The sequence below is a fragment of the Puntigrus tetrazona genome, unplaced genomic scaffold, assembly GCF_018831695.1.
Source record: "Puntigrus tetrazona isolate hp1 unplaced genomic scaffold, ASM1883169v1 S000000001, whole genome shotgun sequence".
Lineage (NCBI taxonomy): Eukaryota > Metazoa > Chordata > Actinopteri > Cypriniformes > Cyprinidae > Puntigrus > Puntigrus tetrazona.
The window spans coordinates 4,715,628-4,728,351 of NW_025047681.1; the positions used below are offsets into that span (position 1 = coordinate 4,715,628).

The window sequence follows — 12,724 nt, forward strand, 5'->3', positions numbered from 1 at the left end:
CGTTAAGTCACCGGTCTAGTAAAAATAAGCATTAAAGCATTTACCAGCACTAGTCGCTCTGTTGAAGAGCAGGTTCGCAGCCATATCCAGACACAGTCGGACTCTGGCCACCTGCTGCAGGTGCTCTATAGAGGCAGTGTGTGCAGACACAGAATGAGAGCGAAGGAACTCCTGAAGAAAGTGAGTCTCCTCCTCCAAACAGATCTGCTGCTCAGCCACAGAGTGCCATTGTGTCCGATCATACATTGAGTCCTGCAGACACAGGGGAAATAGAGGACTTTAACCAAGCTTTAAATATATACAGTAACGTATATTAATCTTACTATATGTATTTTAGTGAAAATATGTCCCTAAAGTCTTAACGACAAATTATAGCACATGCATAAGACAAATGTCTAAATAGAAAAGGCAGCACTAACTAGTATAAACCAGCCATTTCTGCAGTAAAAATCCAGATGTAAGGTTCTGTACTTCACATGGCCTCACTCCTGGCCTGCAATACTATAGTTCATGTACAATTTCTAACTAAAAATTCCTGCTGTCTCTCAATTCTATTGTGCACAATCAAGTTCCTGTTAAAAAGGAAAAAACCCCGACAATACATTTTTTTAATATTTTAGAATTTCGATGCCGTGTGCTTGCTCCACTGCATGCTTACTTCCAAAATATTTTGCAGTATTTTCCACCAACTCCAAAACAGAGACTGACAATCTGGCCTGGAATGTACAAGTTCAAAAAAAGAATGACTGACTGTAGCTTAGATGCATAAGAAAGAAAGGAAACCTTCAGAAATAAAAATGCACATCTATAGCATGAGATTCAGAATGTCTGAAACAAATGCCAAAACCACTTCTGTGAATGACACAAAGAGAGCAAAATACTTTTCTGTGCTTCTTGATTCTTTGTTTTTGTCACTAGGACATCTTCAGAACGGAATTTAGAGGAACACTTCATCGATATCATTCCAGTAAATGAACAAATTATTAAATATATTCCAGTCAAGGAGCTTCTGCACCTGCTCCAGGGCCTCATCTGCGTGTTCCAGATTTAAGGATCCTTTGGTTCTCCAGGAGATCAGCGTCCTCCAGTGCTTTGTGTTAAAGCTGTCGAAATGGACTCCTGCTCCTTTCCCCACTGCATTGTTCCCATCCCACCCCACCAACGGATCCCATCAATCGTTCTATTGTTATGTATTCATCACCACACCTTAAGTGACATGTGATCCAGATATCATAACATAATTGGTGATGAGAGTACCCATTACTACTCTATTTCACCCCCTAGGTTGGCAAACTCAAAGTTCACTACACAGAAGAACGCTTGTTAATGTGGAAACAGACTCCTAGTTTGCTTTATTTCAGAAAATCCCAACTTACTAAAAATAAGCTGTAAAACATGTTGAGTTATACACACCTCCAAACTATTTATGTACAAGGAATAAAGCTCGGTTTTATCAGTCTCCTGAATGATGTTGCTTTGCTCAACTTCCGTCAGATGTCTCTGAAGATAGTGCTTCACATCATCAAAGCTAAAAGAGGATAAGAAAGGGGATAGTGAAACCTATTATTTCCATAACTATGTAAGAGGAGTATGCAGTGAGCTCACCTGTACTTCAGCAGGAGTTTGAGCACCACTGAACGAACCACTGGATTTTTATCCACACTGTCATCGAAAGGAGAAAGAGCCTTAGTCAAGAACCTGCGGTCTTGTCCTGCGGAGATAAGATGACATTCTGATCGTTTAATCCAATAATCCATTTCAAGACCTCCACACATACTTTATAGATAGACATACCTATAATCTGAGGGAGCGACTGGGACTCTACCATCAGGAGGGATAAGAGATGGTGGATGATGTCCATGCTGGGAGGAGTGCTGTCCCTGAAGCACATGCTGGACACCAGATCTATGAAGAAAGCATCGCATCGCTTTCTAAACAATGCATTTTGACTGATCAGACCCCTGAAGACCAAAATAAAGACAATCTTTTAGACTGACGGAGGCAAACAGAGAGATAAACTATTAAACTTTATAGTACTGCTGTTTTTACTGTATTGTCTCGGAGGCCTTGAGCTCAAAGTCATCAGGCACTTCATGGTGACACACGGTACAGACCATCTGACCAGGAACCAGATACTCTCTGATACAGGTCAGGCAGTAGATGTGGTCACAGGGTAGACTCAAAGGGTCAAGCGGTTCTCCTGTGCACACTGGACAAAGCTGATTGCCAAACCTGGAGATAAATCACCAACATTCAATATTGCTAAACCCTCATTAAAAGTACAACAAGCCTAGTAACAAAACCTTACCTAAAAATGCTCTGAGATGCGTCATCTTTGCAAGTTTTGAGTACAGTGATCACTGCCTCAAACGGCTTCTTCTTTTTGAGTTCTGAGTCCTCCTCTAGCACCTTTAGAAAAGAGATTAAAAGTACTGGTAGCAGAAATAAACTCTTTTCAAGTAAGGACTGAAAGCTGGCTCACTTTTGATAGGCATCGAGTTTGTTTAAGAACCAGCGGCCTGAGGTTTGAATGCACATTCTCGACACCCAGCAGCATGTGCTCCACAAACAAGGCCATAGAGTATATGCGACGCCAGCCATGTCTAAAGTAAAGAACATTTATTTAGATGACCTGATTTTACATGTGTTTATAGGTAGAGATCTGGACAGCCAATCAACATGTTTAAATGAAAATTGTTGTAGTTAAAATTATTGGGGGAATTTGGAATCGATAGGTCAATAATCTGAGTAAGAGGTATAAAGCCAGCAATTCCAACAAAACTGTAGGAGCTCACTGAATGCGAGTGACAATCTGCTTGCTTTTCTGTCCATAGTGGCGTAGGCTCTCCTCACAGCAGACCAGCTCAATTGGCACCTGTAGCTTTTTCACACGTCTAAGCCAGGCCCGACTTTGAACATCATCATCTAAAGCCCAGGGCTCTAGACTTTCGATACAAGCCACTGCAGCGTACGCATCGAGCACCTGAGAAACAGAACAAACAGAAGTGTCACAGACAAGTAACCAAAGTAAAACATGCACATCAGATCCATGTAATACAAACTACGCAAGCATTTACCAGTTCAGTTTCCTCTCTGTCACACGCGTTATCTAGAAGCTTCTGAGCAATCTGAGGCTCTATACTGATCATCCTGTAAAGGTTTTGTATTCGGTTCTTGAAGTGATGGTAGGCAGCATGAACCCACGGCAGAGAAATGACTTCACTCTCATGCACTTCCTGACTACCTCTAAGCTCATTTACACCACAAGTAAGCGCTCCACATAAAAGCTAAAAAGTAAAAACAGAGATGAAACCATATCAACACATGAACATGTATGTGTGCTTGAATGTGCTGATGACTTATAGAAATGTGACTCTCACCTCCAAATTCACCCCTGATGTCACCTTCATGGTCATGGAGATGAAATCCTGGAGATACTTGTGGAAAAATTTCATCTGCATCTCTTGGGTTGCTTCAGATATGTACTCGCCCAAGGAGATATTCCTAAAAAATTCTTCAAACTGAACTAGAGAGTGTCCTGTTGAAGAAAAGCAGGGACATTTATTGCTTGTTTTTCCAAGGACTGCTAAAAAAAAAAAAAAAAACACTTTCAGACCGTGAACCAACGTTTGACCAACAGCTTATCGGAAATCTTGGCCGAAAACTCTCTCTTCACTATTATACACCTCCTGTACTTTGTAAGTAAACTTAGAAATGTATTTCTAAATGTTTTTCTAAAATGAAATATATTGTGTGTTTTCTTAATATGACAATTAAAAATCAACAGGGGTATTTTCTCAGTATGTAACGTGCAGGACAAGGGGTGAAAATGCTGCGTGGAAGGCCTATAATGCAAAGCTGAATGAGCGGTCACCCTAACCATGTACAAACTCATAAAACCCCTGCAATTCCCTCACAAACCACCAGGTGTTTGCAAATCCCACTTTGGGAAGCCCTGCCATAATTGATGGATGTCTAAAATAAGAAAAAAAGGAGTATACAACAGGTCCAATACCTGGCCAGAGTCCTTGTTTCATCATCACACATTTAAATAACAACAAACAGCTAGGTTAGCAGTTAAGAATATATACCTTCTCGCTGAAAAGCATGCATCCAGAGTTCCTCTAGATAATCTTTAATTCTCCAGCTGAAAGGTATGGTGCAACCCACATTGCTGTCAACGGCAATGTAGTTCTGAACCAAGATTGTCTTCTCGGAGCTGTTAAAGATCAAATGTTTCTTTTTTTAGTTACAACATTACTTTAAAGTCAAGAAATTTACAATGCAATGTAAAGGCTTACACAATTTATTATTTATTTTATATTTATTTAATTACACACTTGTTGCCTTGGCTTGTGAAAGGAACATTCAGTAACTCAACATCTCCAAAAATGTCCAGCCATAATTTCCTCATAGATTCATCAGAGTTTCTATCCAGCAAGATGTCGAGATTGCAGTCACGGTCAATAATTGAAATAACTTGTGCCAAAAACGGAGTTACTACTGCTTGAACTCGTCTCCAAAGAGCATGTCTAAAATACAGAAAAGAAGTTGTATGGTATAGTTTTACAAAGATATATATAATTCAAGACCTTTATGCACTTTACATATTCTCTCATACACTTACCTAAAAGTCCCACCCTCTTGCAATGCATCACTGTTTAGTGCTTCTTTAGAGACCCAACTCTTGGCGGAGATTGTGTTTTCATCGTGAGACATCAATAGAGAAAGTCGTTTCTTTAACGCTTTTACAAATTTAGCTGAATAACCTAAATATGCAAAATGTCAGTAACCACATGCAAGCTGAAAAATCAAGGCTATAAAAAAATAAATAAACAGAAGTAATAAGTAGCAAGTCTTACCTTGTAGATTCTCACTGTCATCCAAGAGCATTAGAAGAATCTCTACTCTCTTGGTGCTGCGGGTCCCCGCATCTGTCTGATCTCTTAGCATGCCAACTGCATTCTGAACACAGCTACGAACCAGCATGTTGGTGTCTAGAACATTTTCCCAGCCCTATAGAACATCAGAAACGGAAGTATATTCTGAAGCTTATTAAACTCAACAAGGTGACAACTGTTCCAAAGTATAATTTCCCTAAATACATTGCTGCTGTTGAGGTTGTGACCCACAGCATTGTCTTCTAGTTCCATGTCTTCAACCTCCATAGCTGCAAACAATAAAAAAAAATTTGAGAACATTGATCACATCTTTAGAGGCCGCTATCAATATCCTGAAAATAAACCATCACCACCTTCAGGTTCATCCGTTTTCTCTTCTTTATCTTCAAACAACTGGCTGATGGTCAGACACTGCAAGGCTTTTATGTCAGAGATAATGTCATTCGATGTCCTCAGGTCATCAATGTGGACTGACATCCAAGGGCCTTGAGAGATGAATCTTTATTGAGAATCTTTATTTTGTTTAAAACAAACATACTGATTAGTAAATAATCAGTTGTCTTACCACCATGAAATCCAACATAAGAAGTTCCACCATCCATTTTGGGTAGCTTAGTGATGAAGTAAACAAAGATCTTTCCATTGGACTCTTCCCTAAATTTGTTGATTTCATTGAGAGAAGAATATCTGGAAATATAAAAAAATAATTGGTGATTTCATTGCATTTAAAGGTATACGGCAAACCTCTATAAGCTTTGTTTGTACTCAGAACAAAGTTTAAAGTATTTTAGATCTGGGAGGTTTTTGACTGCCCCATTGACTGCTGGCTCCTTGAAAGTGCAATGTACTCAGCAAAGTATGAAAAACATTGTCAGAACAGTTTGTCTGCCATCAGTGGTTCAATCTGAATGTTATGGAGTGACATATTATAATAATGACTATGTTTTTTGAACTTTGCTGGACCATGACAGTGTTCATTACTTGGCAGCCAATGAAATAGTCTGAAGCTTCCCAGTTTTCATCTAAAATATCTTAAATCATATTTATAGGATGAACAAAGCTTGTAGAGGTGTGGTCGGGGGTTAGTAAATTGAGCCACTAAGCGCATTTAACTCACTTTGCAGATGCAATGAAATGTAAGCTTTGGGAGCTTTCATCAAAATTGGTTTGGATGATAAGTATCTTATCTCCACTGGTGTTTTCCAAATAAATCCTGTGCACAGAAAATGTAATTAAATTCATAATAAATATGCTTTAGTTGTAATATGGTGGGATGTTTTGAACACAATACCTGATTGTTTTGAGAAATGAGTTTTCCGTGTCAAACTGCTGTAATGAGAGGAGCTCAATGTTTTGAACTATGTTCTGCAGCTGTTCAGTTTCTGTTACAGTCAGAAGCCCTGAGAATGTAGTTACCTACAGGATAAAAAAAAAGAAAGAACTTGAACTTGTGCTCAACTTGCAAATGTTAAATACTCAAACTTGTTATAATACAGAATGTTTACCTCTGTGAAAAAGGCGTGGCTATGCCCTGCTTGCTGTATTTGAGAAAGGATGAAATCAGCAAGTGAGCTATGCTTCTGGTCTTCAAAGTACACCCTTGACAGGTACTCCGTGTCAACTTTGGAGAAGGAAGTGCAATCTAGTCTAACCACTGCATCTGGTGTAGCACAGTTCAAAAGGATCAATTTAGCCTCATCTAAAATCCTCTTCGAATCATCTAAAACATGCCCTTTGAGTTGCTCTGTAACTTGCAGGACAACAGATGCACAGGTGTCTGAGTGGTAGCCAATGAATGCATCAGCAGGACGGTAGCAGGGTTCTTGGAGAGTAATTGTGTGATGGCTTTTAGCTGCAATGAAGCATGCAACCCACTTCTCAAGCTTCTCAGCAAGGTCCCTTTGCTCACTTTTTAGTATGGTATTGATGTCAAGATAATGTTTCTCCAGCCTGTTGATCAACGGAATGGGAAACTGCTTGTATACAATGTCCTTATCTTCAATGACTAGGAGCCTGAAATCTTTGTGCACTCTGCATTTGACTCTGTGGGTTCCAAGCCCCAAATCCACATATTTCTGATCTCCAAGCCAAACATAATATTGGTTAAGAGCATCATATAAACTTTCGTACAAGTTCTGCAGGTTCAAAAGAACAATGGTTTGACCAGTTTCCATACAGATCTTCACACGGTTAATGTTGCGGCATATTTGAGTATACTCCTGGTCTTTTGGAAAGCTTGAACCAAAGATAATCTCTGGTTGGCACAGGTCTGAAAAAAACATATGCTGAAGAATCCGAAGGGCTGCATAGTTCTTGGTCAGAACGAGCAGGTATCTGCATTCCTCATCTTGACCAATGGCTGTGATGTTCTCTCTTACAAGGTCAATGGTACTGATATTCTCATGTTTGGCTGTGATATTCAGACTACTGGTGAAATCTGTAACAGCATCCACATTATCCTTGCCACTGAAGTTCCTCAGCACAGCCTTCACAATCTGTTCGGCGCTAGGTTTGTTCCTCTGTTCTGAAACTTTGGCAACAGCAAATATCATCTTTATCAAGCTGTAATAGTCTCGCAAACCAAAGAAACCTCTGCCATGTTCATTACAGATGTTCAGGTAAGCCTTGGCAAATGGCTGAAAGTAATCTCTTACTCTCTCAAGGACCATGGGATCTGACGAACATATTCCTTCAGCAGTTTCAACCAATTCCCTTTCATCAGGATCACCACGTGAAACAAATATACCTCTATTCATCTTGGCTGGATCCAAAGCCCAGTTAGAGATACCAATGAATCCAACCTTTTTGTGTGGTAATGGCTGGTCATCTACACATCCATCTTCTAACAAAGGATGTAAAGTTTTCAGGGGCATTTTCTGGGAATCTTCAGCCAAGCCTATCTCATCTAGCACAACCACAGAGACATACTCTGATAGATTCTTGCCTTCCTGAAAACGGGCAGACTGCTTGAATGTATTGATGATCCCATCTGGTGTAGAGTGAGGACTACACTGGAAGGAAACAAGATGAATTTGCTTTAGCTTTTTAAACAAATCTGAATGAGCTGCTTGGCCTTGCATGCCATCTGCAACTAGAGTTTTTGACAAAGACTTAGAGCTTCCAGGTTTTCCAACCAAAAAGAGAGGTATTTTTAGTTCAATGCAAATAACCATCATGAAGACATTTTCCTTCAAGGCGTTGTTTCGGGCAATAGTTTCACGCAATGGAACGCCACTCAGAAAAAGATCCTGAATATCTGAGATCTCCTGCATCACTTTTTGGGGGCTATAGGTCTCCGTAAGGTATCTGCATATGCTTTCTCTGTATTTCTGCTTATCCTCCAAGCAGGCATTGTAACAGACACCAACAGCCATAATTAATGACCACAGAATTGGGTTTTTTATTTCAGCATCTGTTTGATTTTGATCATTTCTTTTTCCACTCTCAAACTTGTCAAGCTCTGAAAGTAACATTTCATGGTTTTTATAGAACCACCCAAAAACTTGCATGCAGCGCTCTACGTCCCTCAGACTCACAAAACTACATTCATCCTGTCTTGTTCGCATATACATCTGCGAGGCTGACAGAACGTCTGTGACTGTTGTGATGCAGTTTGAATCGATGGAATGGGTTTGAAATACCCTTTCAACTATTTGCTTGATGTACATTTTCTCAGTATGGTCATTGAGTTGTCCAAAGTCCCACACTAGTGGAATCATGCTAGGTGGCAAAGCATGCACTCTATACACAAGCTGACGAAGTGGAATGGATCCAAGTTTTTCATCCGTTTCCTCAGCACGAACTCTGTATCCTAAACCAGCTGACTCCAATCTCTTGATCATTATGTCTGTGTGTTTTCTGTATGGGTTGCAAGCAGCAATGATTTGCAAGCCTGTGTCATCCGTCAAATTCTGTCCCATAGCAGTGTTGTCACACAGGACTTCCTTAATGCTACTTATGGCCTCCGTTGTGTTTGCCTCATCAAAAAACAGCACTGAGTCTAATTTATAGTTCTGCTTGTTTCTTAATGCCATGCCCTCTGCTTCTCTCACTTTGGTGTAAATCATATCTGAACTTGTCCCCCCATGAACCTTGACCAGTTTTACATTGTCAGTGGCATTTCTACCTCTGTGCACCTCACAAAGGAATTTGATTAGTCTGGTCTTCCCACATCCTGTCTCACCCATGATTATAACAGGAATCCCACAGCGAAAGCGCATGTGAATTGCCAGCATTTTCAACATGTTATCTGTGGTGAGCTCATATGTTTCATCTGGGTCAGTAGGAGACTCTATTCCCAACACTCTGGAAAGTCTCTCAATTTTCTCATGTCGTGGAAGTTGGTCAAAATCAATATTAAAAGGAACTCTCTGAAGTTTGAGGCCCTCATAGAGCTCTGTGGTCATGATGTTCTGCTTGATCACTCTTTTTGTTAATGGATCAATAGCATCAATCATTTTCTGTGCATTTGGCTGAAGATGAAAGCCAATGAATGTCATGGACACATGGTCATCATTGAAGAAAATATATGGATGCGGTTCTGACTCCCATCGTTTTCTTATCCTGAAGGGAGCCAGATCCTCTTCATTGGCAGAAGAAAGGTGATTTTGTGGTCTTCCTAAACTTTGGTCAGAGATGCTAAGTGAAGGAGTGGCAAAATCCTTTGCCATGAGAATCATGAAATCAACAACAAATTTTTTAAATCCCAACAAAATGTCACCTGTAAAAGAAGCATCACAGAAAACTGAGCTCTCACAATGCCCAAGTTGTAAGTTTAGAAACCAAGCAAAGTTTCGCAACTCTGCCCAAGAGGGATCTGGGATTCCGCAGTACTCAAACAACATCTGAAGGCATTCAACGTGAGTGCCCTCAACTCCTTGGTACTTGAAGGTATCCAAATTACTACCATTGTGGAAACGTTGCAGGTACTGATAAGGCCGCTGGTAGGCCTCACTTTGGAACTCTTGGTCATCCATGAGAGGATCATCAACCTCTACTATTGACAGATCTTCCTGGATTCTCATTTCTAGCTCAAGGACCTCTTTAGGTGGACGGCAGTAAACACTTGGAAACACATCCATGAAAGCAACCTACCATAAAAAGGCAAATAAATTATAGGAATTTGTACGCAAAAAGCCCTACATGATTTAAGTAATTTATATTTACGGTAACACTTTAGAATACTTATTAACTACAACTTTTTCCCTCAATAAATTTGCTATTTATTATTAGTAAGGTAGTTGTTGAGTTTTGGTATTGGGTACGATTTGGGATATAGAATATAAGGTTTTGTAGAATAAAGCATTAATATGTGCTTAATTACTACTAACAATTGGCTAATGTTTTAGTAAGATGGTTTAATAAGTAACTTGTTAACTCTTTCCTTGACAGTACTTTTTTTAAAAGAATTGCCAGCCACCGGCAGCATTTTTTATGATTTTTACCTAAATTGGCCAGCTTTCAGAATATTTTTCTCTATGAAAATATGAGCATAGCATATTAAAAGAAAGTCTCTGCTTTTAGACAAAAAAAGCATTCATTTTTGTATTTGAATATGAATAATTGAAATTACATTTAATAGCAGAAACTGATTGGGATGTAAATACCCTCAAATTAGAGATGACAGTCTGCAGTTAAAGCTCATCTTGTTTGTTTTGTTTCAAATCCATTGTCATGGTGTATAGAGCCAAAAATGTTAGAATTGTGTCAATGTCCCAATATTTATGGACCTGACAGTATATGCATGATCTAAATATATGATCTATATTTTTTCTGATCCTTTTGTTTGTAGTTATTATCTTTTTTTAACCCAGTAGACCCAGCAAGTCAATAATACACCTAGAACAGAGATTGACTTAAAGTCTTTCAATGGCAAAAAGATATCTTGTCAATGGCATGGAGTGAGTTAAGATACCCTAAAATAAAGCGTTACCATATTTACTTACAGATCTTCTGGCACTTGATGCACCACAATCTGGTCTTAGTATCTCAATTACATACAAGTGCTCCTTATTCCTTCTCCACATATTTCCTTCTGAGTCTATGAGGTAACCAAGAATCAGTAGCCTAAATAGAAATTCATGTAGTCCTGTCCTCACCTGTAAGTATAGAAACAATAAATGAACAACAGCAACAAAATTAATTTTTCTTTGTCAAAAAAAGAGTGAATAATACAAGTAAATACCATGGTGGTGATGTCAAAATGATAAACTGAAAGCTCGGTTTTCTTAAGATTGTTGAGCAAGGACTTGAGGATGATGTTTTCATCAACTCCTGGCTCAGTTAACCTGATGCACTTCAGCTGCACAGGCATATCTGTGATGCTTTTTAATTTCTCATGCAGTCGTTTAATGTAAAGCGATTTGCCTAAAATGCACAAAAGATTTAACTTGACAAATTGCAGTGCAAAAAACATTTTGATTCATATTCACAGCAAAGTTTTCATGCATTTATTTAGTTTCAATTTGGTTGGTCAATTAAGAATTCTAAAAAAAAAAAAAAAAAAACTAACAAATCCATCATACTGAATTTATACTCACCTACTCCTGATCTTTCAGAGGATACAACTCCCACAAACTGTCTGTTTTTGAACACAGCAGCAGCACTGGACACGTCAGCAGGGACAGTAAAATGCCTAACAAGGTATTGCTGAATATTGTTCATTGGTTCTTGGGGAACCAAGTGCAATCGAAACTGACTAAAAGCAGACGGAATGTATGCATGTTCCTTATTTGAGCTGCAGACCAACACAAGTCTGTAATCCTTTCTGCTTTGTGCATTTTGCTGGTGAAAAAACTGCTCCACTTTGTAGCTCACTTCATAAGCAAGCTGGTCCACATAGAGCATTGTGTATATTTTATGTCCCCTGTAGCCATCAGAGAGACAACGCCTTAGAAAAAGCTCTACTTCTTCATATGTAGTGTCACCACTACAGAGAATTACTTCATCAAAGGTTGGTAGAGGTTCTCTTTGGCTTCTCATGTAAACTGAAATGCATGTTGTTAGAATTTCTTCAGAAGGGCAGATAATCAGATTTGGTCTTCCAGTAGCCATTCCATTTGGCAGCTCTCTCTGAATATTACACGTCTTCTCATCCTGTTTGGAATCACTCTCATATTGACTGGGGCTGTTGGCTAAAATTTCCAGAAGATATCCAAGGCTTCTGACATCAAGGCAGTCTGGCAGGAAGTTGTTCATGTCTTGCATGTAAGCATTCCAAATCACACACAGTTTTTCTGACCCTTTAGCATGCCTCAACTGACTCACCAAGTTGTCAAACAATGCACATGGCACATCAGTAATCAAGTCGTGTTTAATCGCACTGGGAACTTCTGCAAATGTTTGAAATTCCAAGTCATCATTTTGCTTAAGCTCTGTCTTAACATCAGTCTGAAGCCTGTGCCAAGCTTGTGTCACATCTAAAAAGGAGCAATTAGGTTTGATAAAGGACAGCAGCATAAGAACTTGATCTTTCATATCAGTGTTGTTTTTCTGGGTGAGCTGACTGCACAGGTAAACCACTTGTTCTGAAGTAAAATAGTTTAAGTAATAATGCTGAGATCTCTGCTTATCCATAAAAGCCTTCCAGAAGCATAAACAGCTCTCCATTTTCCTGCAGACTTCTGGCAACTGTTCTGTGAGATCACCTTCCATTTTGACACTAATAACGCTTCCTAAATTGAGATCCATAACGATGCATGCTTCTGTACTGTTACAGCTGACCGTTGCCTTCCAGTGTCTGAACAATGGATTTCCAGCAACAAACAAATCAATAAATACACAGGCCAGCCTCTGTACACCGGCAAAGACCTGAAAACAGGAAA

General features: G+C 39.3%; 1 protein-coding gene across 2 annotated transcripts in view; it reads right to left on the reverse strand.

Annotated features, from left to right (window-relative positions):
• The window catches only part of LOC122331506 (E3 ubiquitin-protein ligase rnf213-alpha-like), a 41,663-nt gene that overhangs the window by 12,655 nt on the left and 16,284 nt on the right, over positions 1-12,724 (reverse strand). The window contains exons 25-47 of one of the 2 annotated variants that reach the window (XM_043228939.1): positions 11,441-12,710; positions 11,086-11,267; positions 10,847-10,999; positions 6,407-9,991; positions 6,193-6,317; positions 6,019-6,114; positions 5,467-5,588; positions 5,255-5,386; positions 5,133-5,170; positions 4,863-5,016; positions 4,628-4,769; positions 4,341-4,532; positions 4,092-4,219; positions 3,381-3,538; positions 3,078-3,287; positions 2,796-2,983; positions 2,483-2,603; positions 2,309-2,409; positions 2,050-2,232; positions 1,795-1,961; positions 1,606-1,711; positions 1,414-1,528; positions 45-252 (exon numbers count right to left, since the gene is read on the reverse strand). In XM_043228939.1, the coding sequence (XP_043084874.1) occupies positions 45-252; positions 1,414-1,528; positions 1,606-1,711; positions 1,795-1,961; positions 2,050-2,232; positions 2,309-2,409; positions 2,483-2,603; positions 2,796-2,983; positions 3,078-3,287; positions 3,381-3,538; positions 4,092-4,219; positions 4,341-4,532; positions 4,628-4,769; positions 4,863-5,016; positions 5,133-5,170; positions 5,255-5,386; positions 5,467-5,588; positions 6,019-6,114; positions 6,193-6,317; positions 6,407-9,991; positions 10,847-10,999; positions 11,086-11,267; positions 11,441-12,710 (7,876 nt within the window). Of the gene's footprint in view, positions 1-44; positions 253-1,413; positions 1,529-1,605; positions 1,712-1,794; positions 1,962-2,049; positions 2,233-2,308; positions 2,410-2,482; positions 2,604-2,795; positions 2,984-3,077; positions 3,288-3,380; positions 3,539-4,091; positions 4,220-4,340; positions 4,533-4,627; positions 4,770-4,862; positions 5,017-5,105; positions 5,171-5,254; positions 5,387-5,466; positions 5,589-6,018; positions 6,115-6,192; positions 6,318-6,406; positions 9,992-10,846; positions 11,000-11,085; positions 11,268-11,440; positions 12,711-12,724 lie in introns of both variants that reach the window. The other variant, XM_043228938.1, reaches the window with a different exon arrangement.